General features: G+C 40.9%; 2 protein-coding genes across 2 annotated transcripts in view; one reads left to right on the forward strand and one right to left on the reverse strand.

Moving 5' to 3' along the window:
* The window catches only part of CDC73 (cell division cycle 73), a 101757-nt gene that overhangs the window by 32129 nt on the left and 52709 nt on the right, over positions 1-16919 (reverse strand). The window lies entirely within an intron of this gene.
* Positions 7122-15310, forward strand: LOC104695422 (beta-1,3-galactosyltransferase 2). Its single transcript, XM_010409292.3, has 2 exons — positions 7122-7723; positions 12464-15310. The coding sequence occupies exon 2, from the start codon at positions 12601-12603 to the stop codon at positions 13867-13869; it is 1269 nt and encodes a 422-aa protein (XP_010407594.1). The 5' UTR covers positions 7122-7723; positions 12464-12600; the 3' UTR covers positions 13870-15310.

Below are 16919 nucleotides of genomic sequence, written 5' to 3' on the forward strand. Positions count from 1 at the left end.
ACAAAGAGAATGGCAAATGTAAATTTTTCACAGTAGGGAAACCTTTTCCTTATGAGGTGACCTAGATTCTCAGACAAAGGGATTCCCTTTCTGTACTGAACCCAGGCCTGATTAAATGAAGAAGGAATTTTTATTCTATTTATTACTTTGCTTGTTTACCTAGAAATGCAATAGAAGGGCTTTTTATATTTGGCAAAATAAGGAACACCAAGGCAAAGACTAACATGGAGATCCAAAGGTGTGAAGGAAAGAAACAAAAACAGAAAGAAAGTGGGTCAGATTTAGTCTCACCAACAGCTCAATCTTTTCAACTGCAATGTAAACCCTCATACTTGCACATGGATAAAACACAAGCATGCATTAACCAAAACTTACAGAAAAAGCATTTGTAGAAGTCTGAATGTTTCATTACACAAATCCTCAAGAGGAAAAGACTTCAAAGAACCCACAACATGCAACCCATCATCCAAGGTCACGAGATTTTGTGGGGTTTTAAGAGGATGACAGGTTTTTGTACGTTTTTAAAAAGTGGGGTGGTTTTTTTGAGATGACAGATGCTCCCTATAAATTTACTTTAGTGAGACAGATCAGCGATAGAACTCTTTGCAGATGCTGATTATGAACGGCAAGATTATATACTTAACAGAAAAATATCATCTTGAATTTTAGGCCAAATTTTACGGACTCAGCATTATTACATTAAATATAACCAGTATTTCTTCTGTTACAGACACACCTCCCTACAGAATGCATTAATGATTCTTAATATTATGTCTTGAGGTGGACAAGATGCAAGAGAGCTGTCTCTGATTTCTTCTTCTGCTAGAAGCCACTAAATTACAGAAAATAAACCACCTGGAATTCCAGTTTGAAATATAGCTTAAGATAGCAGAAAACAATAAAAATTCTCTAGTTCTCAATCAATATTATCTCTCATTTTACATAATACAAACCAGACTATGAGGATTTCCTCTAAATCATGTATTTGAGGACTAGGAGTCCTGGTTACTGACTCTACATGAGTAATTTATGTGAGAAAAATCCTCAGGCTCATGAAATTAATCTAGAGTCTTACGCAGATTACAGAAGGAATTATGAACACAGTTATTCAGTCAAAATCCATTATTTCCACAGCAGAGCTTCCTTTTCCTTGAAAGCCACTCAAAGAACGGTATCATTTAAGTTTAATGGGAATTTTACAAGTGGAAAGTCTGCAGCTTAATCTGCACTGACTGGGAACAGCAAGTTGAGGGAAACACAGAGGTGGAACAACATTGGGTAAAATCAGGGACGTGTCCCCAGCTGGCCAGGCTGAGGCAGTTCAGTCAGACTGGGTGGTGTGCACAGTGTTTGGAGGAATCTCAGCTCCTCCAACATGTCAAAAAAAGGGCAGTAGGGAATTGCCTTTAAAAGGGGATTTATTCTCCATTTTATGATCCAGGTTTTCTGTTGGCTATGAACAAATATTGCTGAAATTTATTACAGGAATAGGACCTCTTGAGTCACTGGGGGAACGATTTTTTTCCACAGATTTTGTTGGTTTTCCTAGCTTAAGCATCTGTGCTTGAAGAAAAGGATTCAGGCATTTAAGGCACTTGCTAAATCTTTGTTATTTCTGCTGTAAACCCTTCATGTCCCCCAGAATCAGCTGTAAATGAGGATACCTACAGGATGGAGCTGTAGGAATTAACGAACTAAAGCTGCTGAGGAAACGTGACAGATGGAAAGCATCAGTACAGGTCTCAACCCCAAGTCACAGGAAATTCTGACAGCTCTGAAAGTCCAGTTCTTCAATTTCACATTATTTAACATTCACTAAACAAGAGCATCACCTATTTCAGTACTAAGAATTTCTGAGGCTGACAAAATGTCTCCATATTCCTGTACAAACCATATACATGGAGAAAAGAACTTAGGGAGCCGATGAACAGCTGGAGTTGCTAATCTCTTAATTGGTCTCACACAAAAGAAAAAAAAAAAAAAAACATCTATGTAGCTACTCCAGCATGGAGGAGTGCTGGGCAGGATGTCTGCATCCTTTGGTGAACCTCATGGGCATTGAATGCCAAGTGTGAAAAAGAAAAAAAAAGGTGAAATGAGAAAAAAACCCATGAAATTTCTTACCTGGGACTGCCAGGTAAGATTGACCTGGACACACCATTTGACAGCACAGCCCCCAACAACCAAATTCCACAGCTTCACCTCAGCTCAACAAAGCTCTCAGAGCACAGAGTTACCAATGTTATCATTCTCAACATCTACAGTAAACCCATTCCATAAATCTTAAGGATTCATCAGGATAGGCCTCTTTAAGTTATTGGGAGAGAAGTGTGGGATGCCTCAAGAGCCTGAGGATAGCCTGAGGGAAAAGGGGCAGAAAAAGAAGGTATCAGGCACAGAAAGGCCTGCACAGGTGGCAGCGGCTGGAACAAGACATTTTCCTTCCCTGGCATAAGAGCTGGTGCCTGTTATCTCCAACAGGATGCCATCTTTCTGCTTTGAGATTGGATATTTAGTACCACTTCTTCCCCGAGAGTCTCACTTTCTGTAAGAATTGGAGTTTTTATTTCTAATTCTCATGCTGGGGATGTGAGGGTGGGTGTTAGGGGTACCTTGATCACAAAGTGCAGAGGCAGGTGGATGAAACAAGAATGAGGTAAGGGGGAAAACACCAGCCCATTTCCCACTGTCGTCCTTTAAACTGCCTGTGAATGTTTGGTACTTCAGCTGCTTGGCCTCCTCTCCCCTGCTGTGCTGAATCAAAGCTTCATAAAGTCCCTGCTCTTCTCAGAATGCAAAAGCAACACTTGTGACAGGCAGAAAATATTACTGCTGGCACTGGCTTGCCAGTTCATCAGAGGAGAACCACACAACCAAGAATCCTGCACAATACAAATGAAATTATGTTGTCCATCCCCTGGAAGAATAAAATCTGCATTTAGCACTTGAGATCAGCAATAATTGCATGCAAAGCCTGAGGGAAGACATGAAAATCAGAAGAAAGAGAAGATATGATAAAACAAACAACACAGTATTGAAGAAAGAAACATGTCTGGACAGTATACATTTTCGTAACACACAAAACCAGAACTGAACCAAAGCAGACCAAAACCAGTTTGTATTTTGGCCTTTTGAATGAATTTTGAAACACTCCAAACCTGTGTTCCTCTAAGGAAGCTGTGACAGGAGTGTGCACTGAATTTTAGCTGGATACCTAGAAGATCAGTTTACTTAATAAAAAAATACAAGCTTTAAAATTATAGAACATCATCTTGAAATGTTTCCCCAGAAGCACCTTCCTGACTTGAAAACATCACTCAGACTTCTCCCTTTCTCACAGCTTTGTGATGTTGGGGATACGCTCATATTCCTTACGGAATGATACATAACAATAATCAACTACATAAAACCCCGTGCATGTTTCACAACATCTGGGAACTTTTTCTAGTTATATAGAGATTGATCTGTATTACTGAATTCAAGTTCTAAAGTTATGACACTCAATAATTAATGAAATCACCAAGTTTATGGCTTGGGTGTTCTTAGAACAGAGAACAAAATCTTGACCATTTATAAAACAATGCACCAAGTGTAAAAGCTGGGTTTCACTACCAGCTAAGCAATGGTGAAAATCTACTAAGCAAAATAAGGCAGGCAATACTGACACTTGTGGTCATTTCTAGATTGCTATTTTTCATTCACTTACAAACATATCTGGGATAGCTAAGAAACATGTTAGGATCTCAAAGTAGCCAAGCAAATTCCAAGTATTTGCCAACCCTGTCTCCACTCTAGCTGAACTTACTGGAGAAGTATTATTTTTGAAGGAAAGAGGAGAATGGCCACTGGCCATACACACAATAATTCTTAACATGGAAAATTAAAACTAAGCATTTATGACACTCTGTATTAACACATTTCCAGAAGGTAAAAATAGAGCTTAAAAGCAAGAATAACCAACCTTGAAAATGTTGCCATTAATCATTCTGAACTGTCACTTGAAAGGCTCTCAACACATTACAGTTGATGTAATACTGCATTTTACTATGATAAAGTGGAATGAAGATTGCAAAGTATTCATGGAGTTTCCAGAAAGCACGGTCCATATGGGAATAGTGATATACCAGCTATGACTTAAGTATTTAAACTCTCATGGGGCTTGTGCCACCAGGGAGAAGTTACCAAGCAGTATATGCCTGACTGCTGCAATTACTCCAAATTAGTTTGAGGAATTTCTGCTAATGTTGTCAAGGCAGAACTTTACTGAATGGCTCAACCTAAGAGTTTATTACAAAACCAGTTAGACAAGACTCTGCTGACACCCTCTAAAAATGCCACAGAGAGTTTCTTAAGTTTTTTGAAGAAAATATTCCAAACCTCCCCAAGTTCGTGTTGCATTGGTAGATTTTGCTCAGTTGCCAGTTGTCATGTGCACAGGGTGTTGTGAGCAGCCCTCTCCTCTCCCTCCCTGTCTCTTTGCAGGACTCGCTGAGCACTCCTGTTCCTGGTCACGGTAACTCCGCCTGTTCCTCACAGGCTGTACATTTTCACTTACTCCTTAGAGCCTTAATAGGTGGCAGCCTCTCAAACACTAACACTGCAGCTTCTAATTTCGGATGTAACCATAGTAACATTACAGAACACATTAGTCCCTGCATCGAGAACAAGCAGTCAGTCCACTGACCCTTTGCACTGAGATTGGGCTGAAGTAAAGCTCATTCCAACCTCCAACCCAGCAAGATTACCAAAATCTGCACCTCCTATTTCTTTCCAGTCCAAAGCAAGACCTGCCCCCCGAAACTCCCACAAACACACAGTATCATAGGAGAGCAGCAAAGAACAAAGTGCTATACAAGAAAAGGAAATTCTTCCTGAAACTTTGTCTCTAAAGCTACATCAGTCACTCCCAGATGGAAAGCAGTATAAAAATCAAAGTTTTTTCTTACTTTTCTTTAAGATGAGCAAAGAATGATCATACTTATTTGAAAAAAAAAAAAAAAGAGAGAATGAACAAAAGATATTGGTCATTAATATTTAAGAATTCAATACTCAATTTGTTCACAAGGCAGGATGACACTTTTTACACATATCAACAGACAAGAGCTCTGCCTGAACTTTACAGGCTACACACAAGGGATATGACCATTTAATTAAAAGCTGAAGCTGATGTCTGTTCCCTTCCAAATTTACTTTAAAAAGGATTCTATTTAGAAAAACAGCCCTTGGGATTTTTGTACCTTTAATATTTACTAATGAGCATTTATAGAAAAATAAAGACAGCTCTGCCCCTTCCAATACAGTACACAAACACCCTACCTATAGCTCCCAAGCTTTAGCAGCTACACCAGGTACAGTGAAGCAGCAGCAAATAAATTAAGTTGAAACAGTGGAGATTTTAATAACCATTCTGTTGAGATTTGAACTCGTTTCCCAAATACAAGGTTACATGTCTTGTCTGAAAATTCGAAATTCAGAGGCAGATTTACATGTTTATGTTTGAGAAAAGCATTATTTCCTTCTGCCTAAGTCCCCATGGGTGCACCTACCACACGAATAACCCACTTGGTTTCCTACTCACACCCCAGAGTGCAGCAAACTGGGAGCACTCCTGGCCACACTCTCGCATATTTTGTGTGCATCAGCAACAGACTACCCAAAATTCTGAGTATTATACCGGGCAGCCATAAGAAAGCTTTGTGTGTTTAAGTGGGAAATTGAGTAGTCTGGGCACATATTGAACCTCTCAGTGCACTGATTCTCAATTATTCATAGAAGTCCCAGATCAGTAAGCGGTGCTGGACACAGGCCCTCTTCTCATGCTCCACCTCCACACTGACCCCTCCCCTCCATTTTTTAAACACTGATTTCTTTAGACTGGAGGAGATACAAACTCTTTACTGATATGCACTTTATATTTATAATTACTATTTAGGAAACATGCTCATGACCCTAAAATGTCCTCAGATAGGATCAAAGGATTTGTGGAAATCATTATTAGGTTAGGAATTGCATGCATTACAAATAAGACTAAATTAATAGAGAAAGTTAGTGTACATAGATGATTTAGTTAGGAGGATCTAAATCTGATTACGTTTCTAGTAAATTAGCATCATACACATCTAAAATAATAAAACACACTGACTGCCTGGGGAAGCCTTATTTCCCAGTAAGGGACATGCCTACCCCCAATCCTACAGATCAGACACACCAGATAAATTACAGTTTCTTTACCCTTTGGCTGGAAAGAAAGCCTGAAGAGCTAGTCATTACCTTCTCAAAACAGAGTGGGCAAACACAGTGACTAATAAATACCTGGGTAAGTAAGCTGCTAGCTCTCTATTTTCCCAGCTATCTATTGTAGTATTTTATTTATGTAGTAAATAGAATAAGATGCTTCAGCATAGAAGGGTCAGTCATTGAAAGGAGAGAAAGGAAAGGAACAGAAGTTTCCTTAGGACCAAAAAGACAAATTCTGTGATATAGGTATGTCTGTAACAGACAAAGGACATTTTAGGTTCATCAATAATTGAAATGAAGTGCCCCTGACTCTGCAATGCCAGACTTCAGGCTGTACCATAGCAGAAAGCCATTAACAGCAGAGAGGCAGCTTAACAGCATGTGCTTATACATCAGTGGTGTTCAGCCTAATTGAATAACCTCAGATAACAAAAAGCAGCTTTTAAAGAGTAAGCATGTGTAAAGGAAATATGAGCAAAGAAAGACATTTTTATCTTTTCTTTGGCATGAAGGCACAAACCATTTGTACTCCAAGAGAGCCAAATGGGTTAAATCAAGCTTCGGCATTTAAATGCTTATAATTCCCTTGCACAGCAGAACAGCTTTTGGAGTATGGGAATAGAACATCTAGCATTAAAAATCTCCTAGAAAAGCCTAAGTTACAGTGTCAAGGAAAAGTGAAAACAATCTGTAAAAACCCTCAATTTTTCACTTAATGATCATACAATTTTTATACTATCACCTACCACTGTGCATGAACTGAGTATGTATCATTTATCAAATAAGAGCAAGAGCCTGTACAGCCTCCTGTCTGCCTTTGGATTTAGTCAAAATGAATGCTAACAATCACGTGGGATTCAGCCAAGCAGTGACGTTAAATTCTGCTCTGTCAGAAGACAGCATCTGTCAAAGCCCACATTTAAACTGCTGCCTGCCTGTGCAGCAGCTGAAGAACTACGGGATGGATTTTATACACCACAGTTCCGGGTTAAAACAGCTCCAAACCATTTCTACTACTGCCTAGCAACAATGAAGGAAGGAACAGAGGGAGATCCTATTACTGAAGACAACTGAGGCACTACGCGCTAGCACTCCCTGCTAACATTTCCACCAGAAATATGGATCCTGAGGAGAGGAGAACACAGCCCTGCATTGTCCGAGCCGGGAGACACCAGATGTGAGAGCCCCAATGCAGCGGCTGTGAGCGCCAGCCAGCCCCGCGCCAGCAGCAGCCACAACTCCTGTGCCTTTGTCTGCAGCATGAACAAAAAGCCCCGAGACAAGGACGCCACTTCCACGCAAGGAAGGTAACACGGCAACGGGCAGGCAGATGGACAGAGTGGATCCCGAGCAGAGCGGTCGCACGAAGCAGGGCTGGTGGGGGATGTGCGCATGGTCGAGAGCATCTTTTTTGCTGAAGTGATGGCGTGCCCAAACTATTTTCTGTGGGTATAATCCTGCACCATAAATGGCCTGACCAAGGAAGGTATGTCAAACCCTTGTGTGTGATATTCATTCGCTTGTCTGTTACCTTTTCAGCCATTACAGATAATGATCGTTCCTAATTTGCGGCGCCCTGAGATAACACTGTCTCTGAGCAGGGAGAAAGAATTCTAGCAGGTTTTGCTCTCCCCCAGCACAATGTCACTCCCTTACACTGAATAAATGCACTGCTCACAGTCTGCCAAGGCTGGTGTGGCTGGAGAGGAAGGATTAAAGGGATAATGGAGCTCCTGCAATGATTGCTTTTAACTGAGAAATTAAAAACTCAAAGCCCTCCAATACAGAAAAAACAGTCAGAAATCCTCTCAAACTAGGTCAGAATTAATCCTTATCTGAAGTAATCTTAAAGCATGGTAATATGGCCATAATGTGACATACCGAGAGCACTGAACCAATAAAACAGACCACGCAGTCAAAAGACATTACCCTAAAAGTCCCCTCAGCCCTTTTTACACCTGCTTTTCTGCCCGCCAAACACAAGCAAAATGTCACCAGGGCACTACCGGCCAAGCATAAACTGGGAGCAGGCAAAAGACTGGGCATGATTTAAACCATCAGCAGTGCAATCAGGCACCACGATTTACAAGTAACATCAGGCTCCCTGACATCCCAAAAGAAAACCTTCAAACACTACACACTCAAAATGGTAAGCACGTAACTTATCTCCTGCCATCACTGCAATTTCTGTTTAACATGAAAACACTGACTGTTTAACTTGGATTGTAAAATAACATTCCATCTAATTGCCATTCATTCCTATTTATTGTTGAAATTTAAATACTTCGTCACTAATGGCAAACAAAAAGATGAATAATTGCAATACAAATTTAAGACCTAAATCTATAGCAAGTCAATACACCACAGTAAGAAAGTGCTTATCTGCAGAATCTACCAATTAGCTATAATAAATCATTAAATGTCAATATAAATGTGCTTTCTTTCCCCAAGGCAATGCCAACATGAAATAAAACAACTGCAGCTGGAAAGAGTTCACAAACCAAGGGACACAGCATACAACAGACACCGGTTTCAAATCAGTTTTGAGACATTTAGAATATAAAGTCACTTTACAGAACTTTTAAAACAACAACAACAAAATGTACCTTCAGGCAACACTCCAGGAGAAGCACACCTGGCTAATGTAAGACACTAGTATCGGACATTTAAAAACCTGCACATCAAACCTTATCCCAAATACTGTTTTGTGCAAAAGATTAATGGAGTTTGTAAGGGAAGTCAGGCACATTAAATGAGGCCCAATATGCAACTGGCTGTTCATCAGAATACAGTCTCAGGCTGCCTTTTGAACTCTTCCCTCTAATTTAAGAGTTTGCCCACACAGCTAATCAAAATATGAAAATCCAAGACGTGTGAATAGGAAGTCGAATGCTTCAATTTGCAAAGCTGTAATTATAGAGCAGAACTACAAGTACCAGGAACCAAAACACCAGCAGAGCACAGACCACAAATAAAAATTCAAGAGGCATTCACAGTTTATGTATTTGGCATTTGATAATGCATCAGTGACTGCACTATCAAGTGCCAAAAATGAAGGAGCATTATCAGAAATAATGTCTCCAAAATGCAGTTACATGCAACAACACACTCTCAGAGGACAAGGTGAGTGTTCTAGAGACCCTCTACTGTACTTAGGTTTTCTTATCTACTGTCAATAGTTGGTGCCTGTTCATAAAATTCTGTGAAATGGAATTTTAAGTATTTGGACAAAAAAAGTAATGCTCTAACCCTATTTAAGTGAGACAAAATAATACTTTTATTATACTCTTCGATGGTGGGCTTAATATCTATTGACAGTTTTTTACATCCTGTTTAAACAAAGCACCCTAGCATGTACTATTTTTTTTTTAAGGTGCAATTGTTGTTGCTGTATTTTCAGTGCTAAATACCCCACTGTGTATTTTGAAATGTTTTACACACAAACTGCAAAGAAAATGAGCCCAAGTTATTCGGGGTTTTTCAGTCAATAGCTTTATGAAGCTGAAAAATAGGTGTGGGTGCATCCCCTATTCATAAAATGCCTTTCTAAAGGGCAAACAGAGACAGATTTTCTAAGACACTCCTACGCTGAAAAATCAAGGAAATATGACTCTCTTAAAATGTCTTCTGATTCTAGTTCTGCCCCTCACTGTAAAACTTATTTCGTGTGCACTATGTGAGCATACAGCCTAATAAAAAAAGGCTTCGGCCATTGTAGCTGCCTTTGCTGGGACACTTCCTCAGTGCATCAGGGAAGCACAGCACCTGCAAACAGCTTTCAGTTTTCAGAAATATTTATGTAACTTAAGATTCTCATTTTTGCCTATTGCCTTATCGAAGTAGCTGCTCAACAAAACACTACCTCACTTAAAAATTATACAGAGATTAGTAGTGCAGGGCACTTTTGCTGAAGTATTTCCATCTAATGACTGTAGTTTTATAAGTGGAACCATTCAGTGTGACAATATTGTTCTGAGTTCTAGCTGCTACTCCACATTCATGAAATTCTGGCTTTGATTTTCTTCCTAAATTGTGGACGCATGCACTGGAACAATAACTAATCAAACATTTCCACTGCTGCCCTCCAATTTGCCATCAAACAATTAACTTCCCCGACATCTGGGCTATCCTTTGAAGTGACGTTTATGTTTGCTTATGCACAGCTATTCCCGAATAGCTGCGTGTTCACTTACAGCTCACTGCACACTGCAGACAAACTAAGAATTACGAGTTTTGAGGGAGGCTTCTGTTTTTCCAGCAGGCAAAAGCAGGTGCGAGTGGCCAGATAAACACGAGCCTTGCACATTTGGGGCGTATCTTCTTTTACATGTGGACAACACTCGAGTTAAAGCAGCACAAGTGTGGAGTGTCAAGTTAATTCCTGAACTACAGTTCAGACACACGCGTTTATGATTTTTAGAGAGGCAGCTGAGCGTCCGGGAAGTGGCATCAGCCCCGAACAGTTAAATAACAAAATCAGAGATACTTTCAGCAAGCTTTAAAACCAAACGCATGAAAGCACCTGAAGTGCAATGGGCCGCACAAGAGGCGCCATTCGGGTGTTCCCGGGCCGGGCTCGGGTGTTCCCGGGCCGCGCTCGGGTGTTCCCGGGCCGCGCTCGCGTGTTCCCGAAGGACCGCGGCGCGCGCGCCCTTCTCGCGTCACAATCGCCGCGCAGCGTCGCCCCCTGGCGGGGGTCGCTGAGGCGGCGGCCCGGGCGCGAGGCATCTCCCGCTCGCTCCGGAGGGTGTTGCAAAGGTAAGTAAGTAAAATAAACAGCAGTTATACCCCTCTCCCCACCCTTCCGAAATGCAAATATTCCCTTTCGTGAATAGGGCAGCCTGGATGTTGTATCACACACATACAACTTAATATTCTATTATTCGATTGACATCTCAAAATACTTCCTTACAACGTTAAACCCTGTAATTTCCCATGAAACGTATCACTTGGTTTTTAAATGCACAAATTAATGCAAATATTTGTTTAAGAAGATAGCAAAGCAATTAATAAATTACATATTTCTATTGGAAACAGCATTTTCTATGGACTCTCGTTCATCTGTCATCCTTTTTCCTATACAAAACCCTAGGGCCCAGGAATAAATTAGAGCAAATTGAAAATTGCAAACGAATTGCTACTGTGCAGTGAAAGGTTCATTTACGAGATGATGTGATCAGCTTTTAATATGCAGCATCATGAAGCTGCCATATTGACTCTGCTCCTGAATATGAACAAAAATTTAAGAAAAAATGAAGCACAGACTACTTTGGCACTTTTTCCTACAGCTACAGCTGCTGGTCGGAATACTTGAAATTTCTGACTGCTGTAAGAAGGACAGTAGTTACACTTTTATAGAAGAAAAAAAACCCCAAACCAGATGATCATCAGATAGCTGGCCAGAAACTTAGTCCTGAGCAATTTTATTTCCAGGTATCATGATCACTACCCAAGATCTCTGCATACTAAAAATCAAGAGCTTAATTTTAATCCAGCTGCTTCTGAGCCTGGCACCACAGCCCAGTGTTCCACTCAATGTTTTCCTCCAATGCAGAGAACAAGGTGAAAGGTGCCTGAAAGGTGACTGGGAACGTTATCCTGCACTAGCATCTAAGGTCTGTGCAGTGAGCTTACTGGACCCTGAAAATTAATTTTGACAGGTGCATCTTCTCATTGACTTTCCCTGCACAGTGGGGGCCGGTGGAGATGCACCAGGCAGTGTCCTGTGACTAACACAGCTCTGCCATCACCAACCCTGTGCCGTCTGTCCCCCCACCAGGCATGGCCATTTGCAAAAAGGGCTTTAAACTGTGAGCCATCCTAGCCTCTGCATGTCAAATCAATTTTAATTAATGCCAATAAACCTTCCATCTGCCAGCAAGGCTTTTTCATTCAGTCATTCTCAAACCCTCTACAAGGATTTCAGAGCCATGGATATGAAGCTATTTACGTCTGCTTCACACTTTTTCCTGCTGATCCATTTTTTTTTTTCTCCTTTTTCTTTGGTACCCAGGATGCTTGTCAAAACTTTTACCATGAAGAAAAGCATTTTTAAAATCTAACAAATCAAGTTAAATCAAATCTTATTTCCATTGACATGGGCTGTTTTTTAAAAAAAGTAAATTTAACTGAATTTTATGTTTATATCTAGTTTCTATTTGTAACCTTTTATGTTATGCGTGTGTAAAATGAAAGATTTCTGATTTTTTTTTTTTACTCTTTGCAGAGTGAGCCATTTGCAGACAACTGCTCAACATGAACAAAGGAAAATGAATACCAAAGAATAGCAGTGGATTCTAAACCAATTGGAAAAGCCTTGTGCTTGAGCATTGTCTCATATCCCATCACTGGATCCTTACAAACATGCTTCAGTGGAGAAGACGACACTGCTGCTTGGCAAAGATGACCTGGAATACCAAAAGGTCTCTGTTTCGCACCCATCTCATTGGCCTGGTCTCTCTGGTGTTTCTTTTTGCCATGTTTCTGTTCTTTAACCATCACGACTGGCTGCCAGGCAAGGCTGGATTCAGAGAAAACCCCATGGCTTACACCATACGAGGATTTAGATCTACAAAAAGTGAGACCAACCACAGCTCTCTAAGGAACATGTGGAGAGATGCTGTGCCTCAGACACTCAGGCCTCAGACAGTCACCAACCCCAACAACACGGATCTGTCCCCACAGGGAGTAACCGGTTTGGAAAACACCCTCAGTGCCAATGGAAGTATTTACAACGAGAAAGGCACTGGGCATCCAACTTCCTATCATTTCAAATACATCATCAATGAACCTGACAAGTGCCAGGAGAAGACCCCTTTCCTAATACTGCTTATAGCTGCAGAGCCAGGCCAGGTGGAGGCCAGACAAGCAATCCGACAGACCTGGGGCAATGAGAGCATGACACCTGGCATCCAAATTGTGCGGATTTTTTTGTTGGGCTTAAGCACCAAGGTAAATGGACACCTCCAGCGAACCATCCTTGAGGAAAGCAGACAGTACCATGACATCATTCAACAAGAATACTTAGACACCTACTATAATTTAACTATTAAAACTCTGATGGGAATGAACTGGGTTGCAACCTACTGTCCACATGTTCCATATGTTATGAAAACTGATAGTGATATGTTTGTCAATACTGAATATTTAATACACAAGCTTCTGAAACCAGAACTTCCTCCGAGGCACAAGTATTTTACAGGTTATTTAATGAGAGGTTATGCACCTAATAGGAACAAGGATAGCAAGTGGTATATGCCACCTGATTTGTATCCAAGTGAACGTTATCCTGTATTCTGCTCTGGAACTGGTTACGTTTTTTCTGGAGACTTAGCAGAAAAAATCTTTAAGGTCTCTTTAAGCATCAGACGTTTACATTTAGAGGATGTGTACGTGGGGATCTGTCTCGCCAAGCTGCGGATTGACCCCATGCCCCCACCCAACGAGTTTGTCTTCAATCACTGGCGAGTTTCTTACTCCAGCTGTAAATACAGCCACCTAATTACCTCCCATCAGTTCCAACCTAGCGAACTGATCAAATACTGGAACCACTTGCAGCAGAACAAGCACAGCGCCTGCGCCAACGCGGCCAAGGACAAGGCCGGCAGGTACCGCCACCGCAGACTGCACTGAGGGCCAGCACCGCCGCCCGGCCCTGCTGCCACCTGTAAATAACAGCGCTGAACGCATGGACAGTGACCGCGGAGCAGCCCCGGGCACAGCCCGCACACAGCCCAGCAGGCGGGAAATTATTTTTTTAAGTTGAATAAAAAGTATAGCTCTTGAATATTATGGAATTATAACCAAAAGGTTTTCCCAGCGAATTTGAGATTAAAAAAAAAAAAAAAAAAAAAAAAAAAAAGATGGTATATAAGGATTTCTGTGTTAATGTGCAATAATAAGCATGCACACTTTGGTGGTACAATTGCTGATTTATGTGCCAATAAAATATAATTGAGCATATTTTCCACACTAAAATTTTATTTTAAGAAATGCATTCATAGCTCTAGTTCTCTTCCATGTAATGATTTCTTGTTATCTAGAAACGCTATAAAATGAAAAATTAAAAACTAAGGAAATGCACAAAGGGCAGATCAGTTTTACCTTCAATTGCCACATGACAATTATTATACACTTCTTTAATGTACAACACATTTAGCAATGTCACAATTTAGTAAGACACTACCAGTAAATTCTAAAGTACTAAGAAAGTACTCCCTTGAAGTAGGTCCAGTTTTGGGAAGTTCGCTTATTTGGTTTGGAAGGAGAGATAAATGAAATCAAAGTTGCAAAGACTTGCTTTGTACATCACCTTCAGAAATGCAAGTGGTGTTCTGGATGCAACTAGATGTCCACAAAGAGCTGACCGAAAGCTACTTCATTCTCTAGAAGTCACAGGGCAAGCTCCTAAGATCTGGTGCCAAGTAACATTCATTCCCCTTGGCACCTTCATGCAAATTCATTGGATCTGCTGTTAATTTCCCTACATAACTTCAAGGTAACTCAAAGGCTGATGAGAAATGTAAAACCTAAGTTCCAGTCTTGCACCGTTCTTGACAAAGTTTCATTTTGTGCAAAGTGAGAGAAAACTATTCAAATGTGTTGATTTTGCTCTTTCCCGTCTGACAAAACCAAGGATCAGTCAAGTGAAAACATGTGCTGGAGAAAATGGAGCCCCACACCTGAGTTTATAGGTGGGGAAGACTAGGTCACAATACGATTAAGAGTTCCGGCCAGCAATATGGGCAGGAACAAAATCTAAGCAATTTAAAGTCATAACACGTACCACTGAAAATAAATTGGAGAAGTGGGTTTAATCTATTTACAGATTTCCAGTTTTCTAACAAACAGAACTTTTAAAGCTTATTTTCCAGCTGTTACAGCAGAGTTGTATCAAATTCAGGTTTTACTGCTTGTCACAGTGCCAGGGTAAGCAATACCCACCTCTGATTTAGCAGCAAATGATCGAACTACAATTAGTTTTCTGTTTGACTGGGACTTTTTAATTGGATAAAATACAAATCTTTGATGTACTTTTATTGTTCAATAAAATTGATTATATTTATGGTCTTAAGATTTCACTTTTTCTGGGAAAGCTGCTCAGGAAGAAAGAAATTTCTAGCTTTAGCATTACTTGGTTTTTGTAGTGTTCCCTAGTCCTTAAAGCCTGGTTTTCATGCACAGTACAGAGATCACAGCAGGGTTTTCTCCTCTATAATAAGAAGACAAATCATATTACTGAGCACTCTCAGCAGCTCTTGGGCTGTCTGTCTGCAGGAACTCTCACACGTGAACAGAGTGCAAGGCACTGGGTGCACCTCTGAAGCAATTCCAGCAGCTCTTATGGAAGGTGGGCATGGAAATTTGCTCAACACCATTTTTTTGGTGATCCTCCACTATATTTTTTCCTCTGCTGTGTTTCAGGTGTGTTAATTGTACATTTCTACATTTCCAACACCCCTCAAATCATATAATGTCTGGATTTGGGGAAAGCAAATACCTGTAAAAGTAGTAACTCTTCTGCAGAGATTTCTCCAACTAAATTGCAAGTTCATACACTTGGTTTACGTGATGCCTATTGGCATTCATGCGAGAGAGCTGCTCTGGACAGATGCTTGGGAGTGTGCTTTGAGCAGCTGCTGCAGTTTTCCCCACTCAATGTGCTGCTTGCTCCCAGCTGCTGCAGGCCGCAGCTGACAGGCACCTGGCTGAAGGTCACTGCAGGCAGGCTCTCCACCACAGTGCCAGCTCTAGACCCCCAGAGCAAGTGTGGGAAGCCAGCTACTGCTGCAGGGGACTGAATTTTGGAAGATGTCCAATGCCATAAGTGGCCTCTCCCCAGGCAGTGCTGGCCAAGGACGCAGTCCAACCTCCTGGAGAGGACTTCAGCGCTGGTCCTGGCCCTTGGCGCTTTCCAGCTCCACTGCGATGTACTCGATTTTACCAACTCTGGCTAGTCCTGAATGCTGTTCCTGGCTCCTGAGTGTAGTCCAAGAGGTTAATACTGAACCTTAAATAGTTTGGCACTGGAACCATCAAGTTTGGCAGCCAAACCACCTCTCGGGTGCTGGGCTTTGGAGTTCCTGCACGATGCCGATCTGCCCGAGCTTGGCAGAACCACGGCATGATGCCCACGAGTTCAGCATACCAAACCTCCTGCTACTTACAGGACTAGTGAGGAGCATCAGATGCTAAATAAAAAGCCATTCTGAATGCCCTTTGAAGGGCCCGACATGATTTTTAATTTGCATTAGTGTTTGGGTATAAGTTGAAACTACCCTATAAACATATTTGCATTCTTATCAAGATGGTTAAAGGCGACTAAAAACATTTGCATCCAAGTACTGTTTTCTTGCACAGTTTGTTGCAAAGCTTTCAGTAACAAAAGGGAATCATTTTGTGTTATGAAATATGCAATTATAGAATGAAAGCTCTACATTCCTTTCTCTGAATGTTTTACTGTTTTCTAGCTTGTGTTTAAGCTATTTGCTCACTCTACTAGAATATAAAAACAGTTCATGTTAACAATAGTGCAATAATTATTTATATCATTAAAAGCTTGGACAAGTTCTCTCACTTCCTTTCCCCATACAGCAAGAAAAAAATGCATTTTTGATTAGCAATAAGATACAAACTTATAGCTAAAACTCTAATTTGTCTGCAATGCATTAAAAAAAGGGGAT

Source organism: Corvus cornix, chromosome 8, assembly GCF_000738735.6.
Source record: "Corvus cornix cornix isolate S_Up_H32 chromosome 8, ASM73873v5, whole genome shotgun sequence".
Classification (NCBI taxonomy): Eukaryota; Metazoa; Chordata; class Aves; order Passeriformes; family Corvidae; genus Corvus; species Corvus cornix.

Excerpts from the sequence above, each read along its gene's own strand:
- LOC104695422 (XM_010409292.3), top strand. The coding sequence starts at position 12,601 with ATGCTTCAGTGGAGAAGACGACACTGCTGCTTGGCAAAGATGACCTGG.